The 19,162-nt window shown below is 33.9% G+C and overlaps 1 protein-coding gene across 1 annotated transcript in view; it reads right to left on the reverse strand.

Moving 5' to 3' along the window:
• Positions 1 to 346: 346 nt before the first annotated feature.
• LOC106136234 (lysine-specific histone demethylase 1A) overlaps positions 347 to 19,162 on the reverse strand; it is a 313,849-nt gene continuing 295,033 nt past the window's right edge. The window contains exons 11-16 of the mRNA XM_013336722.2: positions 11,950 to 12,102; positions 8,060 to 8,172; positions 7,355 to 7,478; positions 3,213 to 3,396; positions 1,962 to 2,089; positions 347 to 1,559 (exon numbers count right to left, since the gene is read on the reverse strand). Of these exons, the coding sequence (XP_013192176.1) occupies positions 1,402 to 1,559; positions 1,962 to 2,089; positions 3,213 to 3,396; positions 7,355 to 7,478; positions 8,060 to 8,172; positions 11,950 to 12,102 (860 nt within the window). The 3' untranslated portion in view covers positions 347 to 1,401. The remainder of the gene's footprint in view (positions 1,560 to 1,961; positions 2,090 to 3,212; positions 3,397 to 7,354; positions 7,479 to 8,059; positions 8,173 to 11,949; positions 12,103 to 19,162) is intronic.

The following is a 19,162-nucleotide window of genomic DNA, read 5'->3' on the forward strand; positions in this document are numbered from 1 at the left end:
TCTTGATAATATCCCTATTAGTTAACAGATAATTTCCGGGGTAGACAAATGTTTACGTCCTGATTTTTGACTTCGTATTATCACCTGGTCTTTTAAAGTATTAGTCCATGTTCACCTTAAATATATTTAGATGTTTTTAGAATAACATTCAAATAAGAATAATGATCGGCGTGGCCTATCTGACCCACAAGGGATATAGACGTGACCATATGGATGAATGTATGTAAGAATAATGAAATTCAAAATTTAAAAAATGGAAATGATGAGAATTCTAGCAATAAAACAACTAACGGATATTTAATTTTGTGATTACCACACCACATATGTGGTAATAAAAAAAAAAAAATTTAATTTTAAACATTTTATTCTGTATCACACAAACTTGTATACACATTAATTAAAATCAATAAGTCAGTTACAATTAAATAATTGAGAAAAAATTATTCGTCAAATTAATAATCTGTCACCATCAAATAACAATAAAATAACTGTGACCCAGAAATCTATAGATATACCACTTGACTTAAAGATTTAATTAATAATGTGTTTATTGTTCGACAAATTATTAGAAGAAATCATAACTGACAGACAAATTATTACATAAAGTTAAAAACAAATACATCATGACATTCAACTTAGAAGAGTATGATATCTATTTTGAAACAAAACGTGCTGCAGTTGATTAGAATAAAACAAAAAGAAACAGATTTATTTTTATTACACTAGTGACATCCGCCAGTATCAAAATATAATTACCTTAATTATTTATCTTGCTTTTCTTTCCTTAGATTTGTCACGAGCCATAGTGGAGTTGTGTGTGGTGGTGCAAACGGATGGACAAAGCAGCATGCTTGTGTTGTACAATGCTCATAGGTAAAAGAGGTTTATTAAACATTAAAAAGATTAAAAAAATATAAGAATCTACTCTTTAACGACCTTGGTTTAAAACAAGTACACTGCAACACTTTTTTACTCCTTTAACATAACTTTTATTGATTAAAATTAATTTGTAAGTTTAACTAAAGCACCAACCCTATCGTTTGGGAGCGGCGGCGCTAGTGGCAACGGCAACACTGGCTTTAGTGATCTGCGGCTGCGGCAGAAGCAATTCTGCGAATCGACCTCTCGTGAGCTAGAATAGAACACGCTGTATACTGTCACAGGGTATTTGCAAATTATGCGTAGGTTATATAATAACAAACTTTATATAAACTGACAATTACAATTTTAATTCTTGACCAACAAAATGCGTACGATGAATATGGCAGCACATAAAAAAAATATTTGAACATAAGTGAAGTGTATAACTAAAACTTCAGTCGTACTTAACTCTAATATCATCACTTTTATTGTTTAAAATTAGTTTTTAATTTTAACTAACGCATCAATCTAACTGTTTAGTTAAGCTGATTGGTTGGCGGCGGCAGTGGCGGCGGCAACACTGGCGTTAGTGATCGGCGGCTGCGGCAGAAGCATGTCCGCCAGTCGGCCCGCCTCCCGCAGACCGGAGAGGAAAGCGCCGTGCACTGTCGCCGGGTAGTTGCGCATTGTGTGTTCACCTGAACGAATAGAACATATTTGTATAAGAGTCGAATTTGTGCTGTGTGATTCCCGACACTTGAGAATAGAACACGACATCTCCTTTCTATGGATGTCGTAAAAGGTGACTAAGGGATAGGCTAATAATGCTTGGGATTCTTCTTATAGGCGATGGGCTAGCAACCTGTCACTTTTTGAATAGTCTCAATTCCATTATAAACTAGCATTGACTCTGTCTACCCCACAAGGGATAGATGTGGGACATATGTATGCATGGAATTAGCTCATTTGATCCATTTTGTGTCTGTCATTATTTCAGTACTTCTTTTTCTTCCAAACCCTGTCAAAAGCAAGATATTCTGTTCCTAGGGCCTTTTTTTGGCATTGGCATATTATTTTGCGTGACAATATAAAGAAATTACCTGCAAAGAACAGCCTATTGTCCCCCGGGGTACCAGCGACGGGCGCAGCCAGCAGGTCGTAGTCGGTGCCCGACGAGCCCACGGCCACGAAGCTGTAGGAGCCGCGAGCGTACGGGTCCGCGCGCCATCTGACAATCATTATTCATTACAACCATATTTGTTTATGTGTTAACGATTGAAAGGATAAGGTCATTTCATCTAAATCTTTACTTCCAATATTAATAATGTACGAGTAATTTATATACATACATATTGTACTAATAAAGATGTACTTATGTGCCGTGTGGTTCCCGGCACCAGTACAAAAAAGAATAGTACCATTCTATATCTTTCCCATGGATGTCGTAAAAGGCGACTAAGGGATAGGCTTACATACTTGAGATTCTTTTTAGGCGATGGGCTAGCAACCTGTCACTATTTGAATCTCAATTCTATCTTAAAGCCAAATAGCTGAACGTGGCCTATCAGTCTTTACAAGACTGTTGGCTCTGTCTACCCCGCAAGGGATATAGACGTGATTATATGTATATGTATGTATGTACCATGTTTGATTCAACGATTGAAAGGAAAAGGTCATTTCAACTAGATATTTACTTCCAATAGTTTGACAATGTATGTGTAATTTGTGTATATTTTACTAGTAAAGATGTGCTTATACGATTATATTTTAAAGCAAAACTTTTACAATCTATTCAAACACTTCTTGCTAGAATATTTTCATTCAACTTTGAAACAACTTTAAAATCGTAAACGTACTGAAATTCAAAATTAACGACTTTTAACGTTAACGTTACGGGAATATTTTTTGGTTTTTCATACACACACACAAAATCTTTACACTTTTACGGATAAGGGTGAGAAGTTGAAGTCCCTTTAAAAACTGACCATGCAATGAAAACATAAGCAGATAAATTATAATTATGAAATATTCAAGGAAGCATTATAACTCTTGTAAATTTGTAAATTCCCTTATATAAAAAACTAGCTATGCCCGCGACTTCGTCCGCGTGGAATAGTTATTTTGGACATCATTGAAGCCCTCAAGGATGAATAATTTCTCCCGTTTTTTTTTTCACATAATCCATTATTTCATCGCTCCTTATATGCAGCGTGATGTTATACAGCCTGAAGCCTTCCTCGATAAATGGTTTATTCAACACATAAATAATTTTTCAAATTTCCAGAAGTTCCTAAGATTAGCGCGTTCAAACAAACAAACAAACACTTTAGACATATGGCAACTAGTTGTACCTAGTGACCACACATTCCTTAGGCTGCGGAACGGCCGCGTGTCCGAATATGCTCTTCAGCACGGCGATGCACCTCCCCACGATGACGTCATCCGTCACGTTCTCCATCACGGCCGCTGCTTCACCAGCCACCAGCGCCAGGAGTACGGGCGCGCTGTACAGGTTCCAGAATAGGAACAATTCTCCTGCGATGAGATAACAAAATATTGATGGTTTTTTTTTATAGTATTGCATTTTAAGCAGTAGATGTAGTGACCGAGAAAGAGGCGTGATTGTATGTGTTTCACTTAAAAATATAACTAGCTTATAACAGGCACACCTGTATATGTTTAACTAGTATATTAATATAAGATCGTACAAACAGTTTAGCCTTTAAATAATAATAGGCAGACATATGTACGTTTAGGTAAAATAATAATTGTGCGTGAATAAAATGGTGGCAAATTGACTTACTATAAAGTTACAGAAAATTTTCCTAGGAAATAGTTATAAGGTGTTAGTCGTCCGCTAAATACTGATTTCCATAATTTCTCCAAGATAACTATGATGCCTTGGTAAAGCTTGCTTTGTGTAAATAATTAGCGCAGAAATTAATCTCGCAACATTGTGATGTCATTCGGTCCGTTGAAATTTAAGAGCCACAAAATACAATTTTGCTTGACATTTTAAGACTTACGACACTTAAACAATTTATTAAATAATTGCCAGTTTCCCGCTCCAATATTATTACAGTATTATTAGTTGGCGTGAGTAAATTTTAGGTCACAGCATAAGTTCAATCTTGTTTGAGTTGGGGTTAAGCTCAGTTTACATAGTTGGCAATGTTTTGACTTAGAAATGTTATCGAGGTCGCGCCAAATTATAATAGTTATTGCTCGAACTTTGAAATCGTCTATCATAATCAAACAAGTAATAAAGTCGGCATTACTTCCTCCATAGACCAAATACGCGATAGACATTTTTGTTATTTTTAATAATAAATTTTATGATACGGTATTTTATCTGTGCTAATTGTAAAGCAAGCTGATTTATCACAGGTTTACATATGATACATGTGAATATTTACAACAAAACATATTACACGAGTATATTTAAAACGTAAATATACTTCTTATTCACGTCCTTTGACGCCCTAACTTGCCTCTCTTTCTTTATCATTGCGGTAAACTACAGAGTAAGAGAAAGAGGGAAGTTAAACATGCATATACATAGGCTTTTAAATAATATCTTTTTAAAGGGAATTATTAAAAATTTTCCCAAAAAAAAAATAAAACAAATTTAAAAAAATATACATGAAACTTCACTAGGCGGTGTTACATAAGCAATGACGATGCATATTTTGAATGTTTCCGAATTACTATAACTGAAAACTTCACCCAAGTTTTCAGCTCAAGATAACTTCTGTAACTATTTACATCTATGTCTCTAGCTGGTTTGGTAAAGAGCAATAAATTATGGAAATAAACCCATTGATTCTCAGTTGATAGGGAGAGCTGTGAGCGTTCTCACATAACTCTCGAAGCGACATCGTCAGATAGCTGCGCATCAGATAGTGCGGGCCACGAACGGAGCCCGTAACGTTAAATTGGCCACGATTAAAAAATTAAGGCCGTTGAAATAAATTTTAGAAGGTGGCAACTAAATTACTTTTAATTATTAGTTCAACCAGATTTAACTTACAGTGTAATTTTACTATTTCTAGTATTTACCCGGAGAATATTTAGATATTCCAAAAAATAACGAATCGAAATTTAAAATTATCTTTATTTAGCAAAAACCTCATCATGTAAACCAAAAGCAGGCTTCTAAGTATAATGAATAAATTATCTTTTTAAAGTACAAAGGATATCCACCAACTACATAAACAAAAGTAAGTATTTAACCTAATGCAAGATTGTTATTTTATAAGATACCTATTAAATATTTAGCTCGAGTGCGCTTTGTTTGATTCGAGCTTTCCCACCTTCTCGTAATGAAGTTAGCGTAGCCAAATTTAAGGCGAAGGAAATGCAATAAACACTTGAAAAACAGTTTCTTAGCTTGTTTGTGTGATTTATTATCCGCGCCCCTCACATTCGAAGCAACTCAAAAAATAAAGACGCGGATTTCTGAATAAAAAAAAAATTACGCCCCAGTCCAATTTCAATCCATCGTAGAACTTATGCCATAACCCTGAAATTTTTTGAATTCCTTCTCTTGAGGTGGTTATTTGTTTATTTTCACTATTTTACTTTTAATCTTGTACTTAAATTTATTTAAGGCCAGAAATAACACAACAACAATAAATAACCACATAAAATGATTTGCCTCAAAATTAATTTCTCAGTCTTACTTTTTTGTTTGATACGATTCTTCGTGGCGTTAAATTATTCAGTTTTAATTTGTTATTCGGTACTCCAGCCACCTTTTTTACGGTTAACACTATTTACACGTGAAAACAATTTACGAGTAACATTACGATTACAACTAACATGTATCTCGTTTATCTTGAATATCTCTATTATTAGCTATCTTATCTTATAGTGGTTCTTTTCAAAAGTGCCGTGTAGTTTCCGGCACATTGGAATAGAACCACTCCATATCTTTCCCATGGAAGACGTAAAAGGCGACTAAGGGATTGGCTTATACACTTGGAATTCCTCTTGTAGGCGATAGGTTAACAATCTGTCTCTATTTGGATCTCAATTCCATCGTAAAGTCATACTGGGGTATGTCTACTCCACAAGGGATATAGACGTGACTATACGTACCTTATGTATGTTATTTTAGCACTTAAGTAAATATAATATAATAACTTGTTTTCACTGTTATGTTATTATCAGTTAGTTGATCAATTTAAATCCTACAACTCAATAAATATATACCACGAAGGTAAAAACTATGAAAGCCAGCGCATTGTTGATTATCATCTCAACCGCATCACTTATCTTACATATTACACACACGTATCACGTGAGTATCCCTTATTATGAGGTTGATTGAACCAATAGTCACAAAACTTGGATGCACGTTTAGCTGGCATATAACAGAGATTCAAAGAAAGTGACATGTTGTCAAAAATCTTAACTAACGTTTAATCCAGTTCTTCTTCTTTCGGCTTTAGTCCCGGTTGCATCCTCAACACTCTGGAGAGGAGTCCGGGGAAAGCTTTTAACCATGGATCCTCGATTGGGTGAGTCAGTTACGAAGCGACTCCCGTTACAAATCCAGTTGCCTGCATATTCAGGTTTCCTCACGATATTTTCCCTCACCGTAAGAGCATCGGTTAGTATTCAAACTTTCGTAACGCTAAACCCAGTTCGTTAACTAGTAAATCCTAAACAAAGACAACATAATGCCTTTTCTTACACTGTTTAACATTTACTATCTCATCTATCATCCTAAACTATCCGAATACTATAAGCACTAGGTTAATTTGTGGACTTTGGGTGTACTTAATATTGATCGCCGCAGTATCGACGTCGAAGTTAGAAGCTAGTGGCTTATATGGGGAAATTCATGTAGCGTCACGCAACCTCCGCGATTACGACTAGGAATTACACGAACCGTATGGTTGGAACATGGATTTCCACTTAGCCTTACTATGTTAGTATTTCATAAAATATGCTTCTAGTAATTTGTAATGTAAATGGGTCAAGTTGTGCGAATAATAAATCTATAATTTTATGGGTGGCTCAGTTAATAAAATATATAAAGGAAAGAGTCCAATATTTTTTAATTTGTTTTTCCATTGGTTATATTTGGCGTTTTATCATTAATATAAAAAAAAAGATGTTTACTTTACTTTTGCTTCTGTAAGTAAGCATCGGGGACGTTAAGGTTGAAAAAGCAAGTCTAGAATACATGTCATAGGATGGAGCTAAAAATAATGCAGGGAAGCACGGGAAAAGAAGTAGTTTTTGCCTACCCCTGCAGGAAAGAAGCGTCATCATAAGATCAAGTTAAATGCCGTCCCCGTATTTATTACGAAACATCCTCTTCTATTGCTCCCCTGATAATCCCGAAGGTACATTTCTACGCCCAGTAACTCTAGTTTTGGCGAAACGTTGACATCAGTTACGATTTAAAATGATAAACAAGTGCTGCCTGAACGCGACTGTTATGTTAAAAGCACACGACAGAGAAGAATATGACGATTCTTACCTCTGCTGGCGGTGGTGGTACCAACATGGCCGAACAGGTTCGCGCTCGGGTCCCAGAAGGTACGCTCAAAGCAGAGAACCACCTTGTTAAGGTTGCCATAACCCAAACGCTTGATTGCTGCCACCTATATACAAAACAATAGTTTTAAGCTTACTTGTATACATAATGCCATTTTCATGATATAAACTCACAACTATCAGTCTTGTTAATAATTGCAAAACCAACTTTCGTTGAAGGGGAACGTCTCATGATGTTTGTTATTTCTTATCAAGAACAGGATTTGAAAAACGCGTTAAGGGCAAAATCCCTTTCATGTAGTGAATAAAAAACGACTGTAAAAAATGTAACTCACTGTAAAAACTTCATCATATTTGAATTTAATTCAATCCAGCTGAACTTAAACTTTCAGTCTTTTCAAGACTGTCACCTCTGTCTACCCCGCAAGGGATATAGACGTGACTATATGTATAAATGTAAAAACTTTGTCATACTATTTCATTCTACACATCACATTCTGTCTGAACGGTTTTCGGGCTCGAAAGCATAGCTAAGAGGAACTCAAAAAGAAATAATGCCGACTATCTTGCATTCTCCAAAAGCAAGCTGTGTAACAGCCGAAATAGTTTTAGAAAGACGGTAGTTTCCAAACTGTTGAGACCGGCAGAACCTTCTAGTAGTGAGATAGTTTGGATAACAAAAACAAACCTTCCAATCAGGCAATGGCGGATCGAACTTGACGAAGTTCTGTTGACTCTGTCCGTTGTTCGCTACGGCAACTTTCAGGACGCCCAGCGGCAGAGTGCACAGGACCACGTCTCCTGCAAGAGAGAAGAATGTGAACAAATCTATTAAAAGAAACAAAAAATATGTACATACATAAATCACGCCTTCTCCCCGGAGGGGTAGGCAGACTTCATCTTTCCACATGCCACGGACCCTACATACTTCTTTCGCTTCATCCACATTCATTACTCTTGCATGCTCTTGCTTGCTTGCAAACTCGTTTATAAATCTTGGAATCTTCGACAGAATATCCTGGGCTCTATATAACCAGTCAGGTCAAAAAGGTATAACTTACTTAGTATTCGATAATATAATTCCCGTATTTATATTCCGTATCTTCTTAATATCTATTTGTATCAAATCTTTTACTGAATTACCTAGCTAATGAAGGTAGTACCTACGGGTACGGTACAGGTATATGAAATGTACTTTTCTGTAAAAATGTATATTAAAAATCCTTAGGAATTTACTCTAGTTCGCTCCTAAAGATTTTGTTATAATAATATTTTTTCTTAACACTTTACGGAAATCAGCAATAAAATTTCTCATAAAAAGGAGCTGTATGTATGAATGTGTAATGCACTGGCGGTAATCAATTCATAAATATTGAAACACATGCATTATCGAATATAAATAATGTAAAAATGGCCCGCAATCACACGGCGGATCTGCTTAACATGTAAATAGCAAACCACATACTTTGTATCAGGGCCGGACTTAGATGGACTTAAAAGAAAATCGACACATGAAAGAATAAATAAAAACTGATTAAGTACGTGATTTTTTAAAATATGATGTCTCAATTTTTTTATTTTTCTAACATCAAATGGACCACTAATGTATGTAGTACATTTTATCATGAATAAAGTAAGACAAATATTAGGTACTAATTCTTCCTTCCGCGCTAGTTCTATTTATAAAGAGCTGAATAAATTAAAATTGGGCGATATCAAAAAATAATATATATTCATTTGTTATTCTAAAAACTAATAACTGATTTTGATTTTTGAGAAGAGAAAACTTAAACAAAAGTCTAGTATGAAGGTTTAGGCCCTTAACAAGTACTTATTAGTGAATAAAAACTAAATGGAATCCGGCCCTGTGTTGTTGGGGTCAGAGTTTGGCTTTTACGCTGATTACTTCTGTTCGTTTCCCTGCTAAAGAGAGGTTTGATACCCCATTAGGTGTAGTGGTCGAATTGATACCAGACAAAGAAAGTTGCGGTTCGATTCCTATACACTTTGCAAATGTTACGATAAAAGGCAGTGTTATTTATAGTAAATCTTCTAGTTATAATTATATATTTTTGTAACACAAAATTACAATAAAATAAAAACACTATTGTGAAAAGACGGTTGGTTATAGAAAAAGTTTAAGTATAAAGATCAGCCTTAATTATTCTGCAACTTAAAGCTTCTACGAAAAGATAATGAATATAGATTGATGAAGCAAAACAAGTGTAAAGGTATCGTGGTAAGTAGGAAGATGTAGTCTGTCCACTAATCTATCAAAAAGGCATGACAACAACCATAATGATCAAAAAACCTAAGTCCTACAAGTCAAATGTGGTGTTTTGGTTAACTTAGCAAACTTACATATAATCACGTCTATCTTCTTTAGCAGTGAAGACAGAGCCAACAGTCTAGAAATACTAAAAGGCCACGTTCAGATATATGGCTTATTGATGGAATTAATATTCAAATAATGACAGGTTGCCTACAAAAAATGTTAAGTTTATTAGGAATAGGCCTTTAGTCACCTTATACAACATCCCTGGAGAAAAGAGAAGAGTGGTTTTATTTTAAAGTGCCCGAAACCAGGAGTTTATGTTTATATTATAAGATTTGTTATTTATATTTTCTTGCAAAAGAATTTACGTAGGTACGCATGATTTTTATGATTGTGATTCTATAAATGGCAAACATTTCTAAGAATAACATATCAATATTTTATGATTATGGTGGCGAAACTCAATTGTATGGACATCGGATTGCGTAGATAGATCGCCTTTGTATGTATATATGTGATGTTAATATTTTTATTATTTAGTTGCTTTTTCACCGACTGACGAATTTTAGACGTAGGTCGACGACTCGTCCACCTACGTCTAAAATTCGACATAATTTGAACAAATCGTGACATTTAATTGTCTTACTCGAGATTTACTTACACCTGTAGTAACTACAGAGTACAAATCAGATCACACTACAAATAGAAACTGAACTAAAATCCACAAGGCGTAATATTGAATAACGGGCTGCGCATAAAGGATAAACATAGTTTATCTCGCACGGCACCGCCTACAAACATCAACCTGAGATTCCGTCTGTATGTAAATGATCCGGAAGGGCCCCGGGCGCTCCGGTCCGGAGCTAACTCGGCCCCGAGGCGCCCGGGTCAATACCAATGAGTGTGTAGACGTGCATGTGAAGTTTTTATTGATCAAGAAGCGAAGAGACAATTGTGGATCATTCTTTAACGGATCATATCAACATTTTATACTTATAAATCAAAGTAACAAGCGGAAAAGTACATAATGTTTTTTTTGAATAATATAAGATTTTTCTTAAGTTCTCCTCATTATAGTTAAAACCGAATAACAGGTTACGAAGCTCGATTCCGACAAAGGCTTAACACAATATACATGTAAGCATAGTGTTTAATGCTTTGAAAAACAAAAACAGATGGGCTGGCTGAAACTAGCACTTTGATAAACTTTTACAGCATATTTTTTTCTGCCAGAAACCGCGTGGCTTACCATAATTTCAAAATCAACATAAAGAATTGTGAAAATTACTTTTGAGGCAAAAAATATCCTATTTCGAGTCTTGAGTCCAGCAAACCTCGACACCTCCATGATTGGATCAGTGTTCGTTATTTTCTTTTTCATATTTAAAATGAAACCGTCTGTGTATAAATCTTGCGGCGCGTATTTTTCGACGGCCTCATCAAAGCGAAATTAACGCGTTAGAATTGCAAATCATTTTGCGACAAAGAAATGACAAGATGCCTGGGACGAACGAAGACGACGTTCGCTACAAAATAACGAGCGAATAGAAGGACTTATTCTATAAATTTAGTTTATTGGTTGCGTATAACTTTATTGTTGCAGTTAAAGTAATAGCTAATTTAACTTTTACTTTAAGTTATCAACAAAATTACATAAAATTTGTCAATGTAACTATCGTTTACTTTCCCGTTGCCGTAGAAATTTCAGGTATGCGATGTATTTAATCTTATAATAAATGTATTTAATTATTGATTACGATTCTTGAACGACGCTTGCAATTAATGCTTGGTAATGCATGGGACATATGTTTATTTCTAAGTGATGTTAAATAATAGATATATGTACAGCTAATTTAATTAATGGTTCAATGATCAGATTCTATCTAAGTATAATATTTTTTACAATAGCGACGTCACGTAAAGTACGTGAGTTTCCTGAATGACTCGTTTTTGTAACTGTGAGCTAATTGTAAATATGAGGCAAACGTTTTAAGTATCTGTACTTTCTTTATTAGGGACAGGACCGGCGGCGTTGTGGATTTTTCTCATAACGCCCATTGTGTCTCTTTGTTTATTTTTTTCAAATGGCACTTCCTTATTATTACGGCCACATAAATTTGATTTTTCTTTTTGAGATAGAAAATAATGTCTTTTAGTAATTATAGCCTCTTCAAATAAAAAAAGACCTCAGCTTTACATGTAAACGCTGACGATAAATATCTGGAATTAAAGCGTATTCTATATACCTATCGCTCTTTACATTAGGACATATTATTTTAAATTAAGAAAGATTACTATATTACCTTTGAAAGTGAGTGGCTGATTCGGAGCTCGTGGGTTGACTGCCTTCACGACGACCCCAGGACCGCTGTACTGGATATCAGTGACCGCAGTTCCCAACCTTATATCCAGGCCTTCAGACAAAGCCACGGGAACACACGAGTAGCCATTGCGTACTGAAACAATATTTTACTAATAAGCATGTTGGATATTAACTCAGTAATTAATTTAATAAGAACTACTAATATAATACTAAACTAGTATAATAATATTTAAAGAACAACAAGTAATTTTATCAAATATTCAATCATTTATTTAAAATGGTTACCTCTTTTAATGGCTAATTCAAACTCATTATTAAAACTCATAGATATAAATGAATCTTAATCTTATTTGAATGAACAAAAATTCAAATAACCACAAGTTTTATAATTCCCAAGTTTCCATTATCAAACTATATAAAAATTTATCGTCGCCAATCCCCAGGGACATATAATATTGAAAGTGCAGCGATCGACCATTGTGACCACTGTATAAATCATTTTCAAGCTAGATATAATGCTTAGTTTTAATAAGACAAAAATAATAACAATATTTGGTTTTGAAATTAGTGAACTAACACAGCAGTGCCTTAAATAAGAATTCGACGATTATAAGTAGGTATACTCTGTTGTGGTAATTTCCTTAGTAGCGTTTTACAACATCCATCCGAAAGAAAGAGAGTGGTCTTGTTCTTACGTACCGGGACATACAATGTTTGAAATCATACTTGATAAAAATGATTGTCTAAAATAAAAGAAGTGTAGTAATAAATAAAAGTGGCATTTTTATTCCATGGCATTCTATCGAATGTCTTTTATATGCCTACTGGAGACCTACTCTAAGTGGAGTTAGTTTTCAAAGCTTTCTTTCTGTACTCTTTCCCGTTTATGAATACAGTGCAGTTTTCAATTAGGGCGAGAGCGCACCACTGCTCTATTGTGTTTTAATAACTTTAAGTGGATTTCTTACTTCATTATGTTAGTTGGGCGTAGACTTCAGAGGATAAGAATTGTCATTTTGTAAGATATTTAAAGTCGATGGGGATGGCGATTTTACCAATTGTAAAATGATACCCAAAAACGAATCAGTTTTATGAAGTTTTCCACTTCATCATCTGCTATGACGGTATTCCATAGTTCGCATTGGCCTGAGCGATGGAAAAGTAAAATTCAAATATGGAATTGAATATCAAATGTTTATTTCCTATGAAACGTAGGAAAATTGTCATATTACTGTGACATTAGCTATAAAATTGTTTAATACTATTAGTTTATTTCGCTCATACATTGATTGTCACACTCTGTTTACAACAAATAAGTTTATTTTTATGTCCTACCAAATGTGTGGTATCATACAAAGTATGTGACAGAAATACAACAATATTGGCCAGACCACAGAACGACCATTCCCTTCAATCTGAAACATTGTTTCTATTTATATGCCAATTCTAGACCCAGTGTGGTCTGTGTCGCCGTTTGGGATATAACAAAACAAGAGTTAAAGATAAAAGAAGTACAGAAGCCACGTCAACATTCAAAATAATTTTCAAAAAAAATTATACACTTGATTTTGTAAACGTGTTTCAATGCCAATTATAAGAAAATTAATCACATTTCTCCATTATCATTTTTGTTTGTGAAACGAGTTACCCGAAATATTTTAAATAAAACACAAAAGTACTATCTGTATATTTCTTAAATGAAAAAAAAATAGAACTATACACTAGTAAATAACCTCCTCTGCCGGTAGGGCTTGATGTGTGGGGATAAACATTTGAAAGTACTAGGAACCAGTTGTATTAAGCAATACCTAATTTTATAGTTAGGCAACATATGGAAACAAACGTAACTTCTGTACCATAAAAGCCTTTGCTCTCCGAGTCTCCTTTCAGTGTATGCACATGCAACAATGTACCATTTAACGATATTAGCTGGACCGGTTGCCCGCTTCAAACTGTCCGAAACTGCGTCGTGTTGAAAGGTGCACGAATTGTCGAGACACAACAAAACAAAGGTACAGAAACTAGTGCACTTACACATACCGGCCAATACCGCACACGTTTGTGTCAACTTAGTACAGTCAGCCACTTATAAATGTGTACCATCTTCTTGATTTTTAGCTCTTTTTATTTATCATTTCTTTCTTCCTATAATGTGAAAATAAAACGTTATTTAAGGTGTGAAATTAGAACGCATGATGTCTGTCTGATGATCTAGCTTCGCACATTACGAGTACTGCGACCATGGGTACAATAGTTTGATGGCTAACCGATTTGTCGAAAACGCTCTACATATTTAATATTTTGTTAAATTTAAATATAATTTATTTTATTATCTGTACCGTACAGTGATAAAAAAATAATTATCGCTTATTGAATTCCTTTTAGAGAGTATCTAAATGTTACGTGGTTTCGGCTTTATCTCTATAAGATTAATATTTTGTGCACTTACGAAGTTAGGATTGTGTCGCTACCCAACAATTTGTTAATTTTCGTAGATATTAAATTGCATTATGTAGCATGATAAGTTTATAGACTCCAAGCACTACGTAAATAAAGTTACGTATAAAATACGTACGTAATAAAGTTTTAATTGAAATTATGTATGTATGTATGAAAGAAGAAAGATAAAATATTTATATCTTCTAGTTTTTATCCTGCAGCTCTGCTAACAAAAATTTCCTAAGCCTTTCATTATAATATTCCATTCAAATAGAAATTTCTTTTAAAGTTTCGAAGATTACCAGACCAATCGTGGTCTGACCAAAGCGTCAAAATATTTTGTTCTGCCATATTCTGTATTAGCAGCAAACTGGTTACTTGCTTTTACCGGTGTATACTTTTGCCCAATTCCAGAACATAATTTTTCACTATACAAATCTTAATAACCTCGAAAAAGAAGTGAATAAGACCGTTTTACATACTTAACTTTTTGTGTGCAAGTATCAATTTGCGCACATTAAAAATCAGACCAAGATCAACACGTACTCAATAATTGGTGTAGATTCACGTCATTATACTCCTCGTGATTTGTATGTTATTGAAACTGGACCGATATTCGGCAGAAATATTCGAGTGAGTGTTAATGGCCGCCGAAGGATTAATTTATATCTTTTACTATACACTTTTTTTGTAGGTAACTATGAGAAAATCTGTGCAACAAAGATTACAAAACAAAACAAAACAATTCAGCGATATTGGTCTCTTTCTCTTTTGCGTAATGCCAGTTGTACCTACTCTAAGCTTTTACTTCACAGTCTACAAAATGGTGTTCTTCATTGGGGGATAATATCTGGGGAGAAATGTCTGACTATGACTGCTCGCTATGGAAGACTTAATGTCAGCCTTTAAGGGGAAAAATCCCAAATAAAAAAAAATATATATTTGTTTATTGAAAAAATATATTTCATCCCAATATCAAACGTTTCGTCAAAATTTTACAGAGACTCAAATGATAACTGTAGATTTCAGCAATATGCATCGTCAAATTGAGACCCAAGTTTTCATATCCTCAAAGATTCATAGTGTATTTACAGCAAGCGAAACCAACAACAATTTGGTTTGAAAGGAGCAACATTGTACTTGTTAGTTCCTCGTCATTGTCTTGCTATATATTTATGCTGGTGACAAACGTTGCTATTTGTATTTTTGCGAAGATTCATGTTTAATAGATGCGCCCATGAGATGAAGTAGGTAATATTGGATATTAGCAATGCTGGCAACGACCGTGTAAACAACATTTACACGTCCACGTATTAGCATGATGTGCTTATTATTATGTTATGTTGTTACCGAAATTTAAATATTCGATAAAGCCTATCAAACATTCCAAAGAATGACAGTAAGGGCAGAGAAATTGGCGAACCCTGCGCCCCGAAGGTTTCAACCGAGAAAAGAAGAAAATGTAAAAGATAATCTACGAAAAAATATGTCACTTCCATTTAAATTTTGGATCTTTGATATGAATCTCAATTAGACTGGCGATGCGATTTTCTAACTCAATAGCCAGGTCGCATTGTCTGAACATTGTTACAGCTGCAGTGTGTCAACGATTGCATTCGTGTACAGTTTGCAAGATGAGCTGTCGATTTTATGTCATCCAGTTTCGAGAAATAGGATAAAAGCAAACAATGGAAAGAGCTAGGTTTAGGAGTGAACAACAATTTGCAGTTACCTGACAATACGTTATAAGATATATTATCTTACTATCGATGATTGAACTCGTAGAGATAAAGGTAAAGTAAATATTCCTTTATCAAGTGATGATATTTCGCAAATAATAGCGATTTTTAGAAATAACATAGTTGTGATACAAAATATTGCTAGAAAAATACATTTTTAGAAAATATTGATTAATTACTACATTTCGAAGAAAATTCTGAAAAAAAATTCTTGCCACGTGGTATAAAATCATCTATGTGTGTCCTACAAAAACGGATTTTAATAAATCTTGTAAATCAGAATTCTGTTCTTTTTTAACTTTACATAAGATACCGATACAAGCCCTAAATACCACATCACACAAATGAATCTTACTCCTTAGTCGGATACAAAGGAACAAAGTCATAATTTACTAACCATCACAAACTCGGCAGTATTAAGTATCATACGATACAAAAGTTAAATGACCAAAGTTGGCGCTCGTATGTGAAATTTAATAGCGGTATCTTTGTAAGGATGTTGGAATTAAAATCGGCGAGGAAATAGTGAGGTGAAGCGGCACAGGCGAAATATTCCGGAAACTCAGTAACCAAAGTCCAATTGTCGTGGATGTTGCTTTATTAGAAGTGTTATCACTTTGCGTTAAAAAGTATAATATATAGCAGTAAATAAAAATGATACATGTTACAATATTTTAATAATTCTTCATTGCAATAAAAAAAAATACATTCCAATATAGATTGAAGTGAAGATGATCTGACGACTACAGCCAGGCTCAATAAGGCACAACATTTTCACACACATTCATGAATTTTGTTTGCACACTCAAAAATTTCAAATTGATTGAATATTAAGAGTGAAAGCAGCTTTTCGGCTCTATCAAGAAAGCTTACCAAAATGAGCACGACCTTTTACCGACCTACGTAGAACGGGAAGAGAAAAAAATATGAAATTTCTTATTTTTATTTCAAATTTTAAACAAACTTTATGGAATGTCTCTTCCAGATCGTTATTAACATGTAAATAAACCCCTCTTCCCCGTTGCTATGCATGTAGGTGCATATCTATGGAAATTCATTGTCGACAGTTTCAGAAGCCCCTCAGAAATTTTGGCTTTTGTGGCTCGTACTGGAATTTTTGCTTTGTGTAGAAAATTACATAGAAACCCGAGGGTTGCACCAAAGTTTCAATGTTAACGAATCATTGAATATTTCATTGCTTTGTACACATTTTTAATTCAGTAAGGAAATTTCGATACACAAGCTTTAATTAAATAAAGAACAGCCACAGATAGGGTAGTTATAAGCGATGTACTTAAAACCAATTAACAATTTTGATTGGTTGTTTTTAAAGAGTGGTGAACTATATGAAATTAAAAACCTGTCTAAAAATATAGCAATCTCTTTAATTTAATCAAACACAAATAGAGTGTCAATTTAAAAAGTGCGATAAGCCGCAAGCCGGCACCGTAAAATCAGACCAAATTATAATTCAAGATAGCTCGTCGCTTTGAAGATAAGTTTTGTTTATGTTACATTGTACAGAGAATTTACGATCGTCGAATTTAATTCAGGAATTGGCCATTAACACGACACGGGGAAAAATACGCAGCAATTCGTTGCTTAAAGAACATTAAATTAAGCGTAATTTGAATAATTTTACGTGGCGGTGAACACAAATAGCTGTAATTAAAGATACCTACCTATATTTCGCAAATTGTGCTAATAACAAAAGACGGGCGGAACGCTTAATCGGTGTGATAAATTGTTAAAAAAATGTGTGAAAGTTAGCCCTCAGTCGCTTTTTTTCCACGGCGTTGTGTTAATCTTGATAGATTAAATGCAAAATGCATTGCAATTGATCTGTGATAATATAATCAAAAGATTGAATAATATTATTGATCTAATCATATTATAGTCTAATCTATAATAATGAAGTAGTAGAAAAAAATGTTATTACAAAATATTACATGTAGATATATATGTATGTTTTATCGATTTATTTAGTAAAATGAAATTAACAGGATTGTATGCAAATATTTCTTACTTCAAAACATACAATCGCTAACAATTTAGTGACAATATAATTAAACAGTTGTTAAATCAAATAAAATGAACTCGATCGGGCTTTAATGAAGTTTTAAATGGATAAATTGAAACAACAAATGACGACATGGCAGATGAATGAGAAATTAACAATTGAATTGACAAACAAAACAATTGAATTGGGACGTTCATTCGATGGCTAATTATTCAAACAGTCAGTTATTTACTATTTAAATATTAAATTTCTGATTATTATAATGAAGGCTGAATGTAGCTGCCGATCATTCGTTAAAACGATATTGTTTTATAAAGTTAAGTAATGATAAAAATTAAAATCTTTTTATTTGAAATACAAACGTTACGCCTGTGGAATAAAGATTTTAAAATTATTTCTATACATTTACAAGCCAAGTTCCATTCAAGAATATAACAACAGTATTACGTTTAGTTTATGAGTATTGTCGTGGCCAAGTCCGACAATTTGTCACTTAATACCACGACAGACGGTCCGTTTTACGACTCCTCGGATACTACGATAAATTCTCTTTTCAGAAAAACGAATTAGGTCTAAAATTTTATTGTTTGACTTTATTGTCAAATTTATCAAATAGAATTACATCGAAATACCAACACGAGGAAGCAGTAAACCTCCTCCATTACACAACTGTTCGTGTTTTAATAGTCCAGTGTATTGTGCACTTTATTTACGATGTCATATTTTCATGTCTCATTATGACTTTTTAAATGAATACTGACTTTAGTAGCTTATTTAAATTTATTTTGAAGTGATTTTCCGTGATTCATTCAATTTTATTGATATCAATAAACGATAAATTTGATTCGTGTATCCGGTTAGATCCAAAATTCTAAACTGTAATTTTATTATGAGGCGTAAGAATTAAACATGTCGGCAACACATTATTAATTTTTGACATAGGACATGTATTTGAGATTGGGCTTATACAAGAGATTACTAACGCTAAGACTAAG

The sequence above is a fragment of the Amyelois transitella genome, chromosome 8, assembly GCF_032362555.1.
Source record: "Amyelois transitella isolate CPQ chromosome 8, ilAmyTran1.1, whole genome shotgun sequence".
Taxonomy (NCBI): domain Eukaryota; kingdom Metazoa; phylum Arthropoda; class Insecta; order Lepidoptera; family Pyralidae; genus Amyelois; species Amyelois transitella.